Below are 21,721 nucleotides of genomic sequence, written 5' to 3' on the forward strand. Positions count from 1 at the left end.
TTTGCCGGTGACTGGATTCCGGGATCTGGTAAGTATTGTTCTGTGTCTTTCTTCATCCACAGGTTGCTGCGCGGAAGCTGAAGATGACTCTGGACCTGGAATGCAGGAGCCGACTCGGTGAGCGTCCTGCTGCTGCTGCAGAATAACGCGAAGCACGTGTTTTCCATCGGGCGTGGTTTAAATAGCAGAGAAGTGCTTCCAGTGTGTGTTCTTCCACCGGTTCCACCCAGGTAAGAAAAGAGTTCCTGAATGGAGGGAATAGTTCCTCCCAGCCCTGATGGCTGGGGACTTCAACCAAACTGGTTTGTTCTGGGTAAATATGCAGCATGGTCTGCCTCAGGTAAGTCCACCCAAGCATTATTACACTGTTTATCAATATGAGCCCAGCGCCTATGGCGCCGGGACTGAAACCCTTCATGAGCCTGGCGCCAAAGGCGCCAGGACACGGTCCAAAGGGCCCCTGTAGGGGTCTGCTGGGTCCGGAGTAGTGGAAGACGGGTCTGCTTCCGAGGGCGCTGGGCCAGTCCTGGCCCCTCGGGAGTAGCGCCCATGACAGAAAAAGAATATTCTAAATTACTACTTCGAGCCTACTAAATATATGATCTTCAAGTAATTTGGAGTCTGGTGTCGGGACAGCCGGTCGCCCTGCGCGCGGTTAGTTAGTGGTCATGTTTTGGACTTCAGCCTGGCACATGGTTTGTCAGGGAACCAAACTCCAGGGTTCCCGAGTGGTTAGGTACTTGGAGGGGGTTTGACAAAACCTTGTTTAGTTTGGGCACTGGCAATTCTTGGTGACCCAAAATTTGGTAATCTAGTTATTCATAGAGAATAAGTGATGATTCAGTCATGAGTTGTTGTTTTACATGGTGTTTTTATTGTTCTGATACAACATTAGAGTTATGGCATCTCATGCCATTGAAGGTGAAAGCAAAATAGCCGACACACGTTTTGACCGTAGTCTTTATCAAGGCAAAAAGAAGAAAGTAGTCCAGCCGGCTCGTGGTGGAGCAGGTCGGCAAATACCCCTTAGTAGGGTGCTGGGTTGAGGCTTGTAGACCTTATCCGTCGATGGATGCAGCGTCCGGTCTGTGAGATTCCACTCGACAACTTTCTTCTTTTTGCCTTGATAAAGACTACGGTCGAAACCCGGTGGACCCTTGGAACCGTTCTGTTTGTGCGCACACTGGTCGACCGCGGAGGCAATGGTTTTGATGGGGGCGTCCTGGATCTCGCCGCACGGCATGGGGGCCTCTTTCGGCACACCCTTCTCAATCACGTCGCGGGGGTCACCAAATGTAAAGGCTCACTCCCTGACTTACCAATGCAAACTTATAAAATATAACACATCCCAGTAGGGAATGAGACTAGGAGAACAGGTTGCAAGATTAATAAGTCTTTATATAAAGTTGGCATCCAGAGAACACTGCCGCCTCGAGAGCGCTCTGGCAAACAATACACGTACATGGAATTATAAAGCAAAACAGCATTAACATAGGGTATTACATTAGTACAGGATTGCTTGGGGAGAGATGTTGCATATAGTCGTGTAGGCGCTGCTTCTTCCGGATAGGCTGCACAGTTGGCGGGAGGGTGAGCGTCACGAGGTCCAACTGCCTGTATCCGGGAGGGGTGAGGGTTAGGTCACGGCGAAATAGAGTTGACACTAACTAAGCTGGCATGAGAAACTACCACTAGACATATAATAAATGATAGTCATTAATATACCTTTGAGTAAATCTTTGCAAACCTATAAATTGCATTCTCATTATTACATCTTCTTTCATTTAGACTTTTATGCGGTACAGGGCTTAGGGGTCTTGTCCTTAGTGATAACCTGGGTGACTGGGTGGTTCTTAGCACATCAATGCGAGTGGGGGTATAAATGTTACCTTTAGGACACAATATACTGCGACAGAGGTCTGGATTTAGTGGGGGCACTCCGGGGTGGGATGCAGAGCAGGGTCACACTTCTGATACATCAAAATAATACCTTAGGAGGGCACCGGGTTATATTTGCAGTAATTTTCCAGCAGCGGGGGGGGGGGGAGTGGAGTACAGGAATAGGAGCAGGTGTATCCCGCAATAGCCCCATTTATGCTAATGTTAGCATAAGGGCACTGGAGGCGTCCCCCCGCTAATGCGTGAGCAAGTGGTTCGTTTTCGTGCTGAACATATGAGGGGGGCCCAAACGGCCCGTCACTCCCACACACTCCTTTGAATAATGTGCTGAATTATGGTACCACCTTCCCTCCCCTTCTGAGGAGGGGCTCCCTGCCTACCAAATTAATCTCTTCACAGTACAAACACTAACAAAAAACTTGCCCCCTCACACCAGCGACCTCGCTCTCCATGTGCTCATACCTCTCACACTTCCCCATGCATTTGTCCCTTACTTGTTATCGCTTACAACATTCTACTCACACGTGCATGCTCACCCAAACTCCTCAGACACGGGGTTCGAACACAGGCCCGCACTCTCCTCAGAGCCGTACCCGTTTCAAAGAGCAGAGAGGATTTATCTTCAAATGACTCCTGCTAAACCACTCGGAACACGTGTTTTTTCAGGACCAGTCACTGTAGGTGGGGATGGCTACTTCTGGAGAAGTGGCCTGGAAGCCTCTGCAAATACGGGGGGCGCTGGGATCATCAATTGAAGGCAAGTCCCTGAACTCTTACACCAGAGAGAATACAACCCGCTACGGAAGAAAGGGCCAAGTTGTTCTTCTAAGGATAACCAGTTTAATCTCACATGCAGATGAGGGCAATACCAAAGAACTCTGTTGCTAAGGATGTTCTGCCAAAAAGGAGTAGAAGCAGAATCTTGTAAACTAAAACATCATCATACATGATGCAATTCATATAGTAAAATCCAGCGTGGCTGGTTGGCGGGCGCGTATACACGATCGGCCTGCTCCATAATAGATGCCAGGCCACTGGTTCCAGCCCAATCCGTCAGTCTTCCATCACGTGTTTGCTGCGGTGATCATCTTCTCACGTCAAAGAACTAATTAACTACAGTTCTGACATAATGCTGTTTTATCACTATACTGTGCACCTGGCAGGCCTCAAGCCAAGCACAAAGGAGGTTCTCGGACACTGAAACCTTCACACACAAATTTCACTCGCTCTCTTCTGTGCCATCCGACTCCAAGGTCCACCCTTATTTGAACTATTCATTTATCCCTCCCAGCACCTCGCAATACAAATCCCATGATTGTCGCTTCAACGATGTGCCCTTTCCATCCTCTTAGAACATTTCAGGACTTGTTACTTTGGGGTTGGTGGTCAAAGGGCACCTGGTGCCATGGAATTCAGGGGTCTTAAGGTTTAGTCGGCTATATGGGCCGTGGTCATGCTTTGGCCAGTGTGAGTGCCTGGGGATGGGCCGGGTAATGCTTTAGCCAATGTGCGAACATGCACATCAGGTGCAGGTCTGTGATCACGGCCTTGTAGGGCACATTCCTCGTGAGCAAAAAACACATCTTTGCAACACTGTTTGAATAGGCGTTGTGGCAATTGGTGGTGTGGGCTGTCCTCATGGGAGCTCGGGCATGGCTGGAGATTTCCTGTGTCTCGCAATTTGCGCCTAATTGATGCAATGCCGCATTCGCCGCGCCGGCCTTACCTTCTACCTATGATTACTAATATCTACACAAAATAGTATGTTAATCGCGCCCTGCGCTACACTATGGGTTGATTATATTTCATCATCCCCCCTGCCCCTGGCCCATCACAGCCATTTTAATGCATCTCGCCCTACTAAACCACCTAGGGGGGTTGGACGGGGCTTCCCCCTTCCCAGCACTAGTGGTAGTGTCAAGAGGTGCCAAGTGCTCTACAGTAAACCTCTTAAAAGGCTGACCCTTCAAACTCCCAACAGTGCAAGCCACAATCGCAACGGACGCTACATTTTTGGGTTAGGTAGGGCTATTGCCCAGAGCTCGTCTCACAAGGAACTTGCATAGAAAAGGAAGTAGCACATCACATACACATGCTGGAGTTACAAGCAATACAAATGGCACTCCTATCTTTTCAGACAAAACTTTACAGCAAACGCATCTTGATAAATACAGGCAACACAACAGTTATGGCGCACATAAACAAGCCGGGAGGAACACACTCCACGACTCTGTCAATACTAGCAAGATATGACGGGGGGCATCCAAGAAGGAATTTGCATTGCAGCCCCACATGTCCCAGGCGATCACAATCACCTAGCAAGCAATTTTACAAAACCATGAATGGGAAATCAACATAAACGCACTCAACCAGATCTTCAGAATGTGTGTGTGTGGGGGAAGCCAACAGGCGATCTGTTTGCAACAGCCCAAAACAAGATATGCCAAAACCTTTCATCGAGGCACTCACAGAAAGGGCCACTAGGTAACACTTTTGGAATAGTTGGTCATATTTGCTTATGCTTTTCCCACATCTATACTTTGCAAAGTAGTACACAAGTTGCTACTTGATAGCCTAACTTCAACTTTAATTGCACGAATGTGGGCAAGACAAACACTCTTCTACAAATGGAGGTCCAGCCACCATTGAAGCTTCAACCAATACACACAACACAGCAGAAGGGCAACCTCGCATCAAGCATGCCCGCATACAACTAATTTAGCAGCATGACTTCTGAAGGGATAGAATGTGGACACTTGCAACAATCCTTCTAGCCTCCTGTAATGTCCATTGCATCTTGAAAGCCAAACACAAGACATTGTTACTGTAAATGGAGGCGTGTTATTTGGTGCACACAAAAAGCTTTTATTATTTATTATTATTTATAGCATTTGTTACACGCCCAAAGCTGAAGGTATCACGGCGTAATTTACTTGGCGTGCTTGTCTGGGTACAAAATTGGTTACAATTCAAGAATAGATTATAAAGTTAGTAACAATACAGGCAGTACATTTCGGGGTACAAGCTTAGTTGCAATACAGTCAGAACATTTCGGGGTATAGTGATAGCAGTGTGCCCAGAGTGGCATAGTGGAGGCACTACTGGTTAAAATTTGTTGAAGAGTCATGTTTTGGTAAGTCTCTTAAAGCTCTGGTGAGATGTATCATTTCTAATGTGCATAGGCAGGGAGTTCCAAATCTTAGGGGCATATACTGGGAAGCTGGCGCCCCCTACCCTAGAGCTCTTGAACCTCGGGACAAATGGGTGTGTGCTAGAGCCCAATCTAAAGTATCTAGTTGAACTTTTTTGGGAGGCACAATTATTGAGGTATGAAGGGGCATCATTAGTAATACATTTGTGTGGGATGATCAGGGTCTTGAACAGGATTCTAGCTTGGATGGGTAACCAGTGTGCTTCTCTCCTGATGTGAGAGATATGATTGTTTCTTTTTGATCCAAAGGCTCCCCGTAAAGCTTTGTTTTGTAGTAGTTGAAGTTTAGATTATAAAGAAGGGCTCCTGGAAAAACCTTATTCTGCCCAGGAGGGCTCAATAGTAAACAACAAACAAATGAACGGGTCAAAAGATGAATCCCCTCACTATTCAGTCAACATTTCCATATAGCAAAAAAAAAAAAAAAAGGTACCACACCTAGATTTTTTGGAATACTTCTTTTTGTAATTGATAACATACAATTGCTGATGGTTTTGAGGCTGATCATCATACGTTACAAAGTAAAGCAAAATCAAATTGCACAAAAACACAAAGGCAAGTGAAAATTCGATATATCAAAAAACGACAGGGGTCAATACAGATAAAGAAATGGAACAGGTATACAGGATGTATATCGGTACACAGACAGTGAGAGAACGTGACACTGTGGTTGAAAAAAAAGAGTTTGTCTACACCGGGGTGTTTCGGCCATATATAAGGACTATCTGGGCCTTTTCCTTCTTCTGGCCTTCGTCAGGACGAGGAAGACAATGTCGTCAAGATTTTCAGATAAAGCTGTGGGGCTTAATTGGGGCCACAGGTATACCCAAAAGGGGAAGAATTCAGGGACCCGTAGTGTCTCCTGGGTTGCGGTCTCATTGGACACCTATATGTGGGTAGCGCTGAGGGTGCGGTCACATCCGGTACATGACTGGCCTGGATACTGATGAATGGTCTCCTATGGTGGCATTAATCCATATCTAAATCTCAGAGGGCAAAGAATCTCCTGAGATCTGGCTCATTGGCAGAGGAGAGCTGATACGTGATAGTAGAAGCTCTCACTTCACAGGCAATGCATGGCAGATTTGCGATGCAAATAGTTGAAGTTTAGCCAGGTTGGTACTTGTAGTTCCTAGTAGGAGGATATTGTAATAATCAAGTTTAGATAGCATAAGGGCTCGAGCTAGAATAAGGCGGTTTTGTGGGGTGAGGAATTGGCGGCTGAGTGCGATGAGTTTGGCCATGTAGTCCGTAGCAGAGGAGAGGGCACAGCTGTGTTTGGTCATAGTAAGGTTAGCATCTAGATAGACGCCCAGTGTTTTGTCCTGTTTCAGTACTGGGATGGATGTTCCGTCAGTGGTTATGGCTGAGCAGTCAGGGTGGAGTGTCAGCAGCCTCATCACCAATGGAGACTTTCGAGGTGAGTTCCGATAGGAATGACTTGACCCATAGGGTGGCATCAGCAGAGAAGTTGAAGTTTTCTGAAAGAGCATTACAAAGCTGGTCATGGTCTACCAAATCAAATGCAGCAGACAGATTGAGTAAGAGGAGGATGCACAATTTCCCAGAGTCTCTTATGATGTCCATCTGGATTTTGAGGACTAGTAGGGGTGTGCTGTGTTTAGGCCGAAAGCCTTATTGTCTGGCTGCTAACAGGTGGTTACTTTCTAGATACTCTTGGACTTGGGTATAGGCTATTTGGTAGACTATTTTCAATAGGAAAGGAACCGTAGTAATGGGTCGGTAGTTAGTGTGTGTAGCGGGGTCCAGAGAAGGTTTTTTTCAGAAGTGGAGTTACCTAGACATCTTTAATACTGGCGGGGACAAAGTTGGTGGTGAAGGAGCCCTTAATAAAGTTGGTAATGATGGGTACTAAGGTGGGGGCGCAGAGTTTGACTAAACGTGCAGGGAAGCTATCACCTTTGCAATTGGTGGGTTTCAGCATAGAGATGGTGTTCAGAACCTGGTCTTGGGAAACAGTGGTGAATTTGAATTGGGAGGTGCGGGGGGGCTGTTTTTCCAGCACCAGCTTCAGGCGCAGGTGTACTTTTGCCGGACAGTAAATTCCTTTTTGTTAGTATTTTCTCTTGTAGTGTAAGGATTTTAGAAGTTCGAGCATTCTGGATCGAGCATTCTGGATAGTGGTGCACCAGGCTTTGCTTGACTTAGTTGGGATGGTGGAGGGGATGGGGTCTTCCAATTCTCTAAGTATAGAGAATAATTATTTGGTTTTGGATGAGGCGTTATTTATGCAAGTATTCAGGGAGTTTGTTTTATTATAGCTGTAAATCCATCAGAAGGGTTAGTGAGTTAGAAGCATTGTTAATATCCGATCCCTTTGTCACTATACATAAAGGTTGTGTTACATACACATGCACAGTTCTACACACACACGTAATCATTAAAACAACACATGCTGTAGCAGTCATTAAAACAACACACTATGAATGTAGCAGTCATTAAAACAAACACAATACGAAAAATCAATTCTTTGTTTCTTTTGCCATTGGCCAAGAGGGCGAAAGTGTTACCAAAGCCACCATTTCTAGGTGGATCATCCAGTGCATACAATGTTGTTACTACATAGCAAATAGAACATTATCCTTTAAACCTAGAGCTCATGCCACTCTTAGCACTGGGACAACCCTAGCCTTCATTGTTAATGTGCCTCTAGAAGACATGTGTACGGCTGCAACATGTAGTTCAGTACATACATTCGCACAGCACTAATGTGTAGATACACATACAAGGACTGATTCGCAGTTGGGGCAGACAGTACTAAAATCATTCTCCACTGACATTGCTTTCCCACAACCTTCATCAGGTACTGCTTGCTAATCTATGCAAAGCATGTGAATCTAAGCAGATACACAAGCCCCAGAAGACCATTATTTACCAGTAATATTCTTTCTGAGGATTGTTTCTGCTTATTCATGAAGGACCACCTTGCCTCCCCGCAATATAGCAGTGGTTCAGTACATTAGATGGAATAAAAGACATACGCATATACTTCGTTGTAGTCAAAAATATTAGTCGTGATGTCCGAAAAACCAAAATCTAAGGAAGCTGACATTTGAGGGATCATGGGTATAGTGTAACAGGAATGCCCCTGTTGATGCCTTTTTTCAACTTTGAAAATACAAGTTATATACTCTGCTCTAACGACGAGCTGGTGGACTAGCCAAAGCAGTTTACTCTAAAAAGATACAAGCCTCAGAAAGATGAATACTGGTAAGTAATATTTTTCTTACAGAGCCTGCTGAGCCGTTTCATCTCCTTTATGGATCAAGTAATCCTCCTTTTAATATTGTAGTTTAACAATTTGAGGCACACACAGGTCACTTGAGCAGGCATTTCACTTCACAAAAGGGGGTTCTTACAGTCTGTCAGCCCCAATTTTTGGGATCTCCAAATTAACCACAGATGCAGAGCTTTTTAATGTGCCTTTGTACAAGGTCCATGCAAGACTTACCTGTTCATGTTGGTGGGCACAAGGTAGATGAGAGTGCCAACTGTTTCTTTTTCTTTAATATGTTTATGACCTGTAAGGATCTCATGGTGGCAACAGATAATGGCAGACACAAGTTATCACAGTTCAAGGGTGTTTATTGAACTATAAATGCAGGGTGGAAAAATACCTATCCTAAATCTAAGATGGGAGCAAGCGTCGACCATCAAATGAAAAATAAGGCAGTCCTAGTGGCGTTGTCAAATAAAAAGGCCTATACTAAAAAACCTATTGCCAATTCCTTAAAACTAATTACAGAAAGAGTGTGGGATAGGGTTTCAATAAAGAACAAAGTGTTCACAAATAATAAGTCAGGATGTGATAGCCAGGGGTCTCCCTGCCCCATGTTTTGAGCACGGGACAAAGTGGATCTCCTGAGCACAGCACACTCAAGCTTTTCCAGCATTAGCCGACAGTTCCATATCAGCTATCGGGTTCTTCGATGGCCAATTCTCTTTTCAATAAGAAGTGTCTTGACTTTGTGGCCTGATGTAGCCAACTTATACCTTGGGTGATGGCTTCACCCCTAGGTCCCCCTCTTCTGGGCGTAGACAAAATCGTATTCAGCAAATTGATTAAATAATTCCTTTTTCAATGCACTTTGGGTGACAAATGTCCACCCAGAATCTCCCTCTTTCGGGCTCGGACCCCTTTCAGACGTTCGCCTCCCTCCTTCAGGCTCACTATGGCTTTTCTTACTTTCACGAATCTTAATGTCTTTTTAAACAGTTCTTCAGGCTTCGCCCCTTTTGTTGGCGTTCCTCTGCAACAGGACTCATTTCCCTTAGCTTCGCAATCATCTGTCGGTCAAAGACCTTCGACGGTACAGAGGATTTTACAAAACCCGTGTATGACACTTTTACCTCTTCCCCAGGGCTTGTGGTTACGATAATTTCTACCATTGGGTAATCACCCAGAGTTTCCTGCCTGAGCACCCACGTGGTGCCAGACTCCTCTGTTTCTGGTTTTCCCCCTCTTCTGTCAATTGTATCTTTAAGTTTCTCAAAAGTTCAAATTAGCTGTTGGCTATTTATCATTCAACACAGTTTGGTTTCTTATCGGCTCTTCCCTCGACTCACCGGCTGTTATGAACCACCTGGCTTTCTTCTCCCTTGAGTCAAGGTTGGTACAACAGAGACGCGCGTCTCTCAGCTTGGTTATCAGCGGAGGAGGGTCTCATGTACTGTAGACATCTGCTGCAACACACGCTGGCTATTGTTCGCAAACCTATAGTTCCCTCTGCAGAGATTTCATGGGCCCTGGTGGGAAAGGGCAAGGGCGCTTCTTTCCTTGTCACCCTTTCTGTCTGCGCTGTCCTTCTCCTCCTCTCGAATTGCTGTGCTGAATTAGCTCTCATGGTGTACTGTCTGCCTTGCTCGTCATGTCCTCTTGTGCTCCACCTTTTATCTCCTGTGGGGAAGGGAAAGGGCCACCGGGTGTGTGTGATTCTGGTCAATTGCCTGACCCTTGTATTGGGACATGTCAGTTAAACGACTCTGGTGTTATTTCGTTGCCTTTCGTGTTGTGCGAAAGTGTTAGTTTGGGAAAAGGGGGAAAGCAGTGTTTTGGAATAGAATACGTGGCAGGATGGGGAAAGGGTGTTGAAAGAAGGGGGATACTGTGTCTCACCCGTCTGTTTCCCACTCCCCGAGGACCCCCATCTAGGTGATGCTCCCTCACTGGTCCACCCTCCGGAAACTGGATCCAATAGCGATGGCCGTGTCCTGGCCACCTGGATGACAGATGCCCGGGGACTAGGTAGGGAAACACCTTCAGGTTTCTCACAGACCTTTCAGTGCATGGTTTAGAGAGAGAGGGCTGATGAAAGCTTCACGGATTTCTGAAATGTGGTAACATTCAGCCTCATCTGGGCCTGACGTCATTCATGATGAACACGCTCTTTATGAAGGGCCACTTTTGGAACAGGTATAAGTGTTGATGTTTCATGGCATTCCCTGAAGTTGGTTATCTCTACAGAGGTAATCTCCCTCAAATTTTTTGTTTTCGGGGGGCCAGTATCTCGGAACGGGAGACAGAATATCAGAGAAATACACAACTGAGAAAAACTGACTACCCCACTCTATGTCCAACCAGTACTGGCAAAATGATCTATAGATTTATTGTGAACATGGCTTTCACCTTCAAATTTAGTAAGCCAGATTCTCATAATCTCTTAAATTGTTCACAATCAATTTAGATCTATCGATCACACTCGCCTTTACTTACATCCTGGTTGGACTTGAGCTTTATACTAGGAGACACCTAGTCATAGCAAGTCTTAGTTCCTGCTTCCCAGATGTCACGGATCAATTCTGGTTTATCTTATTTCTTGGCTGCATGGGAAACCTATTTAAGGTTAAGGTAAATCTGGCTTACTAAATTTGAAGGTGAAAGCCATGTTCACAATAAATCTATAGATCATTTTGCCAGTACTGGTTCTCATTCCCTGAAGTTGGACATAGTTATCTTCTGTCGGCAGCCTGGCAAGCCAGAGTTAAATATCATCCCAAAGATTTGCTTGCAGATGTTGAAGTCTGACTACTAACAGCTGGCAATCTGTTAGGCTAACATCTAAAATATGTTAAACTTTCAACATGTGATCTCAAATGGCAAGGCTGTTAACTGGAATGTAGTTTTCTGTATGAGCCGACTATCTTGTGAATCAGAAAAAGATTACCTTTCTTGTCCTCTTTCCAAGACTAATCCCTCATGGTCTTGGTGGGAGCATAAACTCTTTGCAAACTCTTTCCCAGTCCCTTTCAATTTGGTGACTTGTATGGCCCTGCAATCCATGGCCTGAACATCTAACCCCTATTGATGATCTTTTCCTAAGCAGCATTTGTGTTTTGTACATACTCACATTGTGAGCTTACCTGATGCTGGGGTTCAGACTCTGTAGAGCAGACTCCTTATTAAAATAAGTCTCTCACCACCTCCTGCCCCCTCCCCCAAGGAGTGTATTTATTTTACCTTTTTTCAACTCTGCCAAAATGGTGGTGACTCTAGATGCAGTGTGACTGGGGGTGGTGAAGCTTTAGTGAAGGGGGTGGAGTTGGAGCAACGCTTACTTCCATAAGCAGTTTCAGCATGGACAGGAATGGAAGATGGAAAACTGACTCGCTGTCCTTTGGAGTTTGGCTAACAGTGGGTTTTCCTGTAATTACCACCTACACTAAGTGGCACATAAACACAAATACGTGGACATTTGCTGAATCAAATTGTCTCCTTTTGGCTCCTACGTGTCCTAAACTAGGTTTAAAAAAAATCAGGTTGCAAACTACTAGCCAGACATAAAAAGTACTCGCCCCCTCAGTCCTCCACATACACACAACCCACCATTTCTTACTTGCCAAGAGTCAATTATTGCTAACCAATGGCTTGCAGCAAGTGCACATTTTGAGGCTTGTCTCGTCATCATACTTTAATAATATGCTCTGTAATTAATGTTTGTCTGGGATCCCGATTTTCTTGTATTTACAAATTAAAAAACGTGTTTGGAGAATAGCGGTCTGAGAGTGGGACAGCCTGAGTTCCATCTCTTCAGAGTTGCAGTGGAATTTCTTTGCTTGGTCTCATCTTAGCACACTTTTATGAGCTGCTTCTACAACTGACAAACCTCAGGTAGAATATATATATTTGATACAATACTGGCAGAAAAGAAAGGTTTCAACTATGTTGAGATTATGACCTTTAATACAGAACATTAGCATGCGCATCCTGACCAAAGAATGAAGTTAATTCCTGTTATACACAGACATATGCCAACTTGAAAACGTTAACACGAGCATACGTTTGGGGGTAGCTCAACAGTAAATCTGTTGTAATTAATGTATGGTGAAGATTTAGCATTGTGCCATTAACAAACCCCCACGTGTAAGTGCAAAATACATCAATTAAATTCATATTTAAACAGTGGTCAGTTGGCAGCAAAGTAGGAAGGTGAGACTGCCGGGGCATTTTTGGGGTTTTTGGCAGTGTTATATAGGACCCCTAAACATTTTGCTTTCTTCCCCTTAAGTTTTTAGGATCTCTGACTTTTTATTTTTATGGTCAGAGGGACTTCTACCAAAATCCTTCTACCACTGCAAACGTTTTTAGTATATGGTTCAGTGGTAGCCTATATGGCTCCTAGGACCAGCATGGTTTTTAAGTACCGTGTTTTGGCACTAGGGTTTTTTCGTCAACCTACATTGGCATTGGTGAATTGGCTGTTTGCAGCTAGTGCAGCTGAACTTTTGATGGCCCTCTGGGATTGGGTGCTAAGTATTAACTCCATTTGTCCCTTTAGGTGATGTATGGTTTGAATTGATATCATTTGTTACATTGTACTAGTATTGTAGGAAATTGTTGTGACAGTTTTCTGTGTGACATTTTAGGTCCTGATCATGACTTTACGAAAGTGTTTTTATTGTCTAGAGCTCCCTTTTCTTCCCACCCCTTAACCTTGCATTGTGCTTACCACCAGGTTTACACACACTGGGTTAAACATAACATGTAGTAAAAACACACAGTACATATTTGACCTAATACATTTTCTATGTGTAAAAGTGTGTATTTTTCAGGATATCAGTGTGGTGTATTCGCAGTGTTTAACTTTGTGGACTAATAGTACTTCACTCCCAGCCTTCCTCCCTCCTTTGATTTAAGCCTGACTGCTCTGCTACAACTACCGTTATAGAGAGGTCTGGTCTGCCTTTTGGCTGGAGCCCTGTTTTGCCATTAGGTTGGATGGACTCGCCCTCTCCTCTCCCCCACCAAAGAGCTGTGGGGAAATCGCCCTAACTGAGGCAAAGAAATGGAATAATATAATTACATAAAAACACGTCTTTGGGATAGGAGGTACTTATTTTCGCCTGTGTGGTGGAGTTCTGTTAACTGAACCTACCAACACTAATCTGTTAGGTGTGTCGTGAGCCACAAAGTGTATCGCACAATTTGTTATAGGGGCCACAGTGATTATATTTATTTATTCATATTTGTAGAGCGCACAGCAGCCCAAAGGCATTGTGGCAGTTGTTCCATAGAATGAACAACAATTAATTACATATCATGGACATACAGGCATAGTTGATGTAAACTTTGCCTGTGAAGCAGTGGCAGATTAATTAAAGAGAGTAGTTTTGAGGTTTTTTCGAAAGGCAGGGAGAGAGGTTTCTGCTCTGAGGGCAGGGGGGAGAGTATTCCATAGCTTTGGGGCTATGTATGGGAAACCTATCCCTCCAGCTTTGGCTCTGTTAATGCGTAGTACAGTTAGTAGGTTAGTGTAGCTTTTCTCTGGTGGGCCTGTTCGAGGTGGGTCTAGATAGTGTCTGAGAGATAGGGTGGTGCTGTGTAGTTGATGCATTTATGGGTGGTTGTGAGGATTTTGAATGTTTAATGGCATTGATGAGTTTAGTGCTTAGGGCAGAGGCGGAGACAATGGCGCTGACTTGCTTATTCATAGACAAGGTAGCGTCAATGTGAGGATGATGAAACTGGGATGATGCAGTCATCGATGCTGAAATTGGTGTAAAGACAGTCTAGCTTGGCTAGAGTGGCCTTTTGGCCAAGAATGAGAATCTCTATCTTGTCCCCGTTAAGGCATAGGCCGTTAGTGGCCATCCACGCTTGGATAGTGGAATAAATAAGCCTTACTGCTGTAGCGTTTTGGTGATAATCACCTGTTAGGGGAAGGAGCACTTGGGTATCGTCAGCATAGTTTGTGTATGCAGTCCCAAGTGCGTCGAGTTTATCAAAGAGAGGCTTTATAAAAACATTGTATAGGGTGGGAGCGGTGCAGGATCCCTGTGGGACACCACAGTGGATGATGGTGGGACCTGCATTGGCGTTGTTAGAGAAGACTTTCATAGCTCTTCCTTCGAGGAAGGAAGTGATCCATGAAGCTGCTTGGTCAGAGAAGTGTGCAGCATTCGTGAGGTGTGTGGTGAGCATTTTGTGATCCACAAGATCGAATGCCGCTGAGAGATCTAGGAGGAGGAGATGGGCGGGCTTGCCATTGTCAATGATGTTGGTGATTTGGTTTTTTTAAGTCGAAGGGCAGTTTCGGTTCTGTGCCCTTTACGGAATCCCGACTGTCTTTTGTCTAAGATGGAGTTTGTTTCTAGGTAAAGTTGGATCTGGCAGTGAGCAGCCTTGTCTAGTAGTTTAAGAAGAAATGCGACGGTCGTTATAGGCCGGTAGTTGTTTGGCTGGGATGGGTCTAGAGTAGGCTTTTTTAAAAGGGGACGCACCCATGCCTCTTTTAAGACTGGCAGGGACAATGCCTGTTCTAAAAGAGGCATTGATGAAGGCAGTCAGTAGTGGAGCAAGTGGCTCAGTGCATTCCTTGATGATTTTAGGGGGGCATATATCGCCTTTGCATTGCGACGGTTTCAGATGTCTGAGGATGTCTATAACCTCTGATTCCGAGATGTCTTTAAAGTTGAATTTGGGGCTGTTGTTATTTTTATTGCTGTACCGGGTCTGTGTAGGCTGGCTTTGGTTCACTAAGGCATTGTAATGGTCTATGATTTTATTTTTTAAAAGGTTTATTTTATTAAGCATGGCCGCTTGAATGCTATTGCACCAGCCTTCATCTTTAACACTATCGTCAGTGGAGATGGGAGGATCTGTAAGTTCATTAAAGATGGAAAACAGTTATTTGGATTGGGAGTTGGCTTCTGAGATTCAGCGATTATATGCTTTGGATTTGGCATTGAATATGCCGTTTTTGAATTTTTGGCCGTAACTTTGAAATTGTCTTTGGTGGTATCACATGGGTTTGCCTGCCAATTTTTTTTAGCGCCATGCGCTTTTTTCATAGGGTTTGCAGGTCTTCTGTGAACCATGAGTTGGAGTGGAAGGACTTCTTTTCTTTCTTGTCTTCAAGAGGCGCAACAGTATTAATTGCGTGGGTAAGGGTGTCCTTAAGTATATCTGCTAGGATGTTGGGGTCTTGTGAGAATGATGGTGCTAGACAAGGTGTATCAAGATAGGGTCAAAGGTTATCAGCCGTAAACATTTTTGAGCTTCAGCTTGGGTAGTGTGCATGAGTGTTGTTTTTTGAACTTGGAACTGTAGGAATGGTGAATTGTATGCAGCTATGGTTGTTGGACGTGATGGAAGCTTCACAGTTGTGGTGAACTAGCCAATCCAGGATGCGACCTCTGGAGTGGGTCATGGTCAAATTGTTTGGGAGAAACCAGGTCTGTGAGGTCCTTGGTGAGTGAGAAAGTGGCCTTGTAATTGGGGTCTTTGAAACCTAAGTTGAGGTCGCCAAGGAGTAGGGTTTTGGTAGTTTTTTTTTTATATCCCTCCTCCAATTTTAATGGTCTATCCTGTCTGAGGATAGAATAATCTGCAGGTAGGGCTATGGCTGGTCCTGAGGCCTTGTGGAGCCATGTTTCCGTAATAGCTAGGATATCTAGGTTCTGACTTGTGATGAGGTCGTTGATTTCAAGAGAATGGGCGGTGAGAGAGCGGACATTAAGCAGTGTGCATCTGTAGTGCAGTGTGTGCTTAATGCTGTTTGCTGGTGCCTGTTTACCTGCTCTAGGTGTATAGCTATGAGACTTGATAGTGTTGAGAGTGGGAGCTTTGGGGGGTAAATTGGTGCTAGGGTCGAAGGTGTGCAGGCCTTTGTGATGAATGTTACATTTAGCAGGAGTGCGAGTACTGAGTCTAGAATTGCTGTGTGTTGCATGTGTAGGAAAGGCGTTGATGATCATGGGTAGAGTACGTGTTCTGCTGAGCCTGGAGTGGCAATTGGGTATGTGCGAGAGTGAGTGCATGGTGTAGTGTGATTGTATGTTGTGTCTTCAGAACATTTATCCTTGTACAAACATACTGAGCCCAACTTGGGTAAGATTGAACTTTTGGCTTTTTTTAAACATTCCAAGGCATTGTCTAATTTCCTAATAATCGGGCTTGGGGGTTTCCTTTTATTCCACTGACCGATAACAATAAGGCAGCTTAAGATTGTATGGTGCTCCATGCACAGTGCTAATTGCACTAGGCTACATTCAACGAGTAGCACGTAAACTAGAACATCGAACTAGATAATGAAGACAGTGGCATAAAGTGGAATTGATATTTTATCATTTTTCTCCATGTTTTTCCAAATCCATCCTCGCTTTTTTTTAAGTGGCTGTGTAAATATCAGTCATCCTGTACAAAAGGAACAATTAAAGGGGCATTGGGTGAGATTGGCTGCATAAGTTGGAGGCAAAGTCAATAGCCTATTTCCATTCTCTTATGTCTTACACCCTTGCTCATTCAATACCAGCACAAAGAAACTTTTTTGTAAAGGAATTGTGCAGGATGTTTTTTTTCTAATGTACATAACATTGGATGTTGCTACAATGAGAACAATCTTTAAGGTGTATTTCTTTGATTTTTATCTTTGCAGAAGTTGTTTTAACAGAGTCGTCAACAGAAAAACAGATTTCCTTTTCATCGGAGGGAACATCTATCCAGCCACCGCCAGCTGGCACAAGTGCTACTTTCAATTCCTACAAGCAGCGCTATTTAGAAATACGCAGCAAGAGTTTAGATTGCACGCTGACAAAGTAGAATACAGACTTACTGCAAGTTTTAATCACTTTCTAATTTTCTGAAAAAGTGACACTAAAAGTCTTGACTTCAGGCACTTCTGGAAAGCAACTCATTTACAGTGTGAACATTTAGATGCTGAGAATGTAAGTCAAATTCTTGAAAAGCATAGCTAACATTGATCAGCAAAGTGCAAAGGGAGTTACCTGGTTGCTTCACCTCAACTAAGGATCAGAACGTCACATTGACCAAAATCAAAGCGTTTGTTTATTACATGATACTGTTTTTGCACAAACCGAAGAATGTTGTCTGGGGAGCTGGCCTAAACAAAGTGACTCCTAACCAGTATATACAGATAAATAACATTAATCTTAATCTGCTTGTTGGTGACAAGTGGTGTATTTCATATGTTAATGAGGGGAAATCGGGCTGGACCCCATAGCACCTCGGAGCCCATGCAATTAGTGCCCTTTGCAAATCTCCAAGGTGCACGCATATGGCCTTAAGCACTATTTAAATACTTTATTTTTATCCTAAAAATTCTGCAAAGTTGATAGGGCGTTGTAAAATCAAACTCTGCCTTTTATGTAGTCTTCCTCTCAAACTGGTTTTAGTACTGTAAAATATATGTGGCTAACATAAATTACTTACCTCTTATTTATTGTTTTTATTATTTCTTAAACTTGTTAGTTACTTTTACCAAAAAAGGGGAGGAATTTCATTCTCACTATATGGATCGCCATGTTTGAAAATTAGAAAAATATTCATGATGACGACTGGACGAGTAAGTATCGGCTGCACCAAAGACAGCATGCTGCCTAACAAATGGGCACATTTCAGTCGTGTTCCAATTTGTTTGATAGGTATTTCAGCGTGTCTCCTAGTGAGTGTGTGTGGCTTCTTCAATTCCCGGCTGGTCTTGGCATTCTAGATGCCCATTTCTATTGGGGGCGGGGGGGGGCACAACTACCTAAATGCAAGGGGAAGAAACATTTTGGTGCATTAATGAAACCTGACACGAGACATCTTCTGATCGTATTTTCTGAAGACTTTTGAAGTCATTTTGACTTGATATCACAATCTTAATATCTTAACTTTATTTCGGTCTTAGGTGTTTGAAGCAATTTGTGCCGTTTTCGTTGAAGATACAAACTTTGTGTAACATTATAGCAAACCCAGGAAAGCAAAATCAATTCTATTACGCACTGAGTTTTGTCCTAGAGGCAATGAAACAGACAGAAGTATGACACTGCTTTTATTTTGTTTACAATGTAGTTTGTACAGTTCTAAAGGTGCACGCTCCTGTATCATTGGCTTTCAACCCCTTACATTTGGTTTTCCTCCTATCGTACAACTGCTGTTTTTTGTAGACCAGTTGCTCTTCGTGTTTTCCATAGTCCAAAGGATGTTTGAAACCGTGAACTAGATGTTTTACATTCAATGTGTGTCTTCTACAGTACTTTATCCCCATACTGCATAGTTGCCAGCCGGCCACAATTTCCGGGTCGTCACCTACACGAAGTTCTCTTTAGCCAACAGCACTTTGCATTTTAATTTCAAGTATGCGAGCAAAGGTGTCACCATGCAAAGTGCTGTTGGTTACAGAATACTTCCTGAAAGTGACCCTCGGGACTTGTGGTCAGTTACTAAGTATGGAGCCAGTTGCTAACTATGTGGTGGTATCCAGTATAAGCTATATTAGCTCATTGTGTCAAACAACACAAACATATTTTTATTAGCGAACATTTTTATAAAATATTTTGTTTACATAAGTTGCGTTCTTTGTTGAGATTTTGTATGTATTTGCACTGTGCTTTTATAATGGTTCTAGATTTATTTTTCGAATGCTAAACTTTTATATTTAAAATCCAACTTGTCCATATTGTTTTTTATACTTGGAATAAACCTATTTTAAAATTAATAGTGTGTTTTGATTTTCTTCAGCAATGTTCCCTGTACACATTTTTCTTTCTAAAAAAGCGTAATTGTCTGTATCATTGACTTAATAGAAAAATGTTGACAATTTTGCTAAATATTTATTTTTAGAGGTTGTAATCAATGAGACATTGAGGATAGACGTGAATTAAACCTATATACTTTATTTTATTAAATGTATGTAGTGCACACATAGACCCGTGGGCTTTAGGGCGCAGACAGACTTACAACAAGACATAAAAAGAAATGACGACTCAGCCGATAGTATACAGGAAGAGGAGCGGTGATCAGCGACTAGGATATCTAGGAGACTAGGAGATCAATAGCCTAGGAAAACAGCAGAGTCTTCAACCTCTTTTTGAATACGTCCGTTGATTCAATGCATCTTGGATCCCGTGGCAGGTAATTCCAGATCCTAGGGGCAATGGCATAGAAAGCTCCCTTCGGGGCCTTCTCGGTTCTACACTTAGGGTTCGTCAGGAGATCCTGATTGTTAGACCTCAACATTCTCCCATGACTTTTGTTAGAGAGGAGGGTTTGTGAGTATGCAGGCATATTACCCTGCCTACACTTCTGGGTGATAAGACTCGGAACAGAATTCTAGATTCCACCGGAAGCCAATGGAGTAAGCGTCTTGCTGTAGTTACGTGGTCTCGACGAGAAAGAACCATTACCACCCAAACCGCTCCATTTTGGACAACCTGCAGTCTCTTGCAGATAGTTTTATTGATGCCTACCAGGAGGCTCGAGCAGTAATTAATCTTGGCTCCAACTATCGCCCTTGCTACCGTCTCTGCATTAGTCTGAGAGATGAGGGGTCTGAGTTGAGCCAGTAGTTTGATATAATAGGCACATGATGAAACAACGCTGGCGACATGAGGCCTCATAGTAAGATGTTGATCTAAGGGCTAATTTTGACCGCTCCTATATGGAAACATTTGTATGCTGCGCCCAATTTTCATATCATATTGGGCGAGCCAACAACTAAAAGCTCAGTTTTTTCCTCTACTCAAAGCTAGTTTGTTCAGTACCATCCAAGACTCAATCGGTAGGTAAGTTTTGTTAATCAATGCTTCATCCAGGTCATGGTTACCTGAAAGGGGGATGATACACTGTGTATCATCTGCATAGTTCATAAAAATGACCCCCTCATGTGCTAACATGGCAAAAAACGGGACTGTAAAGAAGGTTATACAGGCAGGGTGATGTGCAAGAGCCCTCGAGCACCCCAAAATTCAGTTATTGGTGCAGCTTCAGCTTCCTGGGCAAATACACTACTTTCTCGATTATTGATAAAGGAAAGCATCCACTGAGTCGCGCTGCAACCTCCCCCTACCTGGTGGCCAAAATATGATGCTCCACCAGGTCGAATGCTGCTGACAAGTCCAACATTAGCAGAGAGGCCTCCTTATTACCCTACGATGTATTTAAGTTCTAAAAGCGCTGACTCTGTACCAAATCCGACCCTAAAGCCTGACTGAGAACCATTCAGAATGGGATGTTCTTTCAAATGTGTCGCTATCTGTCTATAGGCCACCTGGTCCAAGATTTTCAAGAGGAATGGTGTATTGGTAATGGGCCTAAAGTTATTGGGAATGTCAGTAGAAAGTCCTGGCTTTTTTAGTATGGGAGTGACCCAAGCCTTTTTTAAGTCCTGTGGGACAACCCCTGTTCCCAAGGAGGTATTAATACCTTTGCAAATAGACACCAATAAAGTTGGAAACAAGTTTTGATAATCATGGTAGACAAGATGTCATTTTTACATTTGGTAGCCTTTAGCTGATTAATAATTAGTTCTAATTCAGCAATTGAGATGGTATTAAAATTGGAGAGGGATGAATGGGCCTCTCGAAGACCCAATCTGGGCTTTGGGTGTCGGCACCAGTTAATGTTACTATGTTTGTCTTGCATAGCCTGCTGGATCCCCTAACACCAGGCCTTATCCTTTATCATCAGTCCAGGATCCGTGTGATTTGTAGTTTCATGTTCTTTCCAAATTTTAAACTGTTCCATGGTATCAGATTGGGCATTTTTGGTTCTTGTATTGAAGTTCTTTTTTGCTTCAATAATGCCAGCTTTATAAGATTTAGCCGCATTCATATATCCCGATAGAGCTGATGTAGTCATTTTGGATTTCCATTCAAATTCAAAAGAATGTAAGAGTTGTACTCTTTAAGGACTTTAGTTCCAGAGAGAACCATGGATTACGTTTGATACTAAGATTGATTTGTTCTTAGACTTGTGCCCTTTAAATGTCACATTTTAAAATAAATATATTAGGCATCGATGCATCATCCAACATTACATTGTGTACTAACTTACAGTTCTCCAAATCTTCCTTTTAAGCGCCACCCAATTATCAAAACCTGTTACGACATCCCCTTTTTCAGAACTATGCTCCACCTAACAGTGCAGACATGCAACCGTTCGCTCACAAAACATTCTTTCCCTACTGCATCTATAGATTCCTTTGTAGTATCCATTACCTGTCCACCCTATCTCCCCCTTGCTAATTTCCTTTCCTCAAGCAGAGTTTAAGGTCTGGATACCCCTTGCGTGAGCACAGTACATCTCTCCACATACCAGCCATGGCGCTCTGAAACTACTACGTGGTTATGTTATGTGCAGTTGACTTTTAC

The 21,721-nt window shown here is 43.5% G+C and overlaps 1 protein-coding gene across 3 annotated transcripts in view; it reads left to right on the forward strand.

Annotated features, from left to right (window-relative positions):
• The window catches only part of LOC138513586 (uncharacterized), a 378,986-nt gene extending 359,918 nt beyond the window's left edge, over window positions 1-19,068 (forward strand). For all 3 annotated transcript variants that reach the window (XM_069628563.1, XM_069628562.1, XM_069628564.1), the window contains exon 5: window positions 17,005-19,068. In XM_069628563.1, coding sequence (XP_069484664.1) covers window positions 17,005-17,168 — 164 coding nt within the window. In that variant the 3' untranslated portion in view covers window positions 17,169-19,068. The remainder of the gene's footprint in view (window positions 1-17,004) is intronic.
• The last annotated feature ends 2,653 nt before the right edge of the window (window positions 19,069-21,721 follow it).

Source organism: Ambystoma mexicanum, chromosome 12, assembly GCF_040938575.1.
Source record: "Ambystoma mexicanum isolate Mex_15411 chromosome 12, UKY_AmexF1_1, whole genome shotgun sequence".
Lineage (NCBI taxonomy): Eukaryota > Metazoa > Chordata > Amphibia > Caudata > Ambystomatidae > Ambystoma > Ambystoma mexicanum.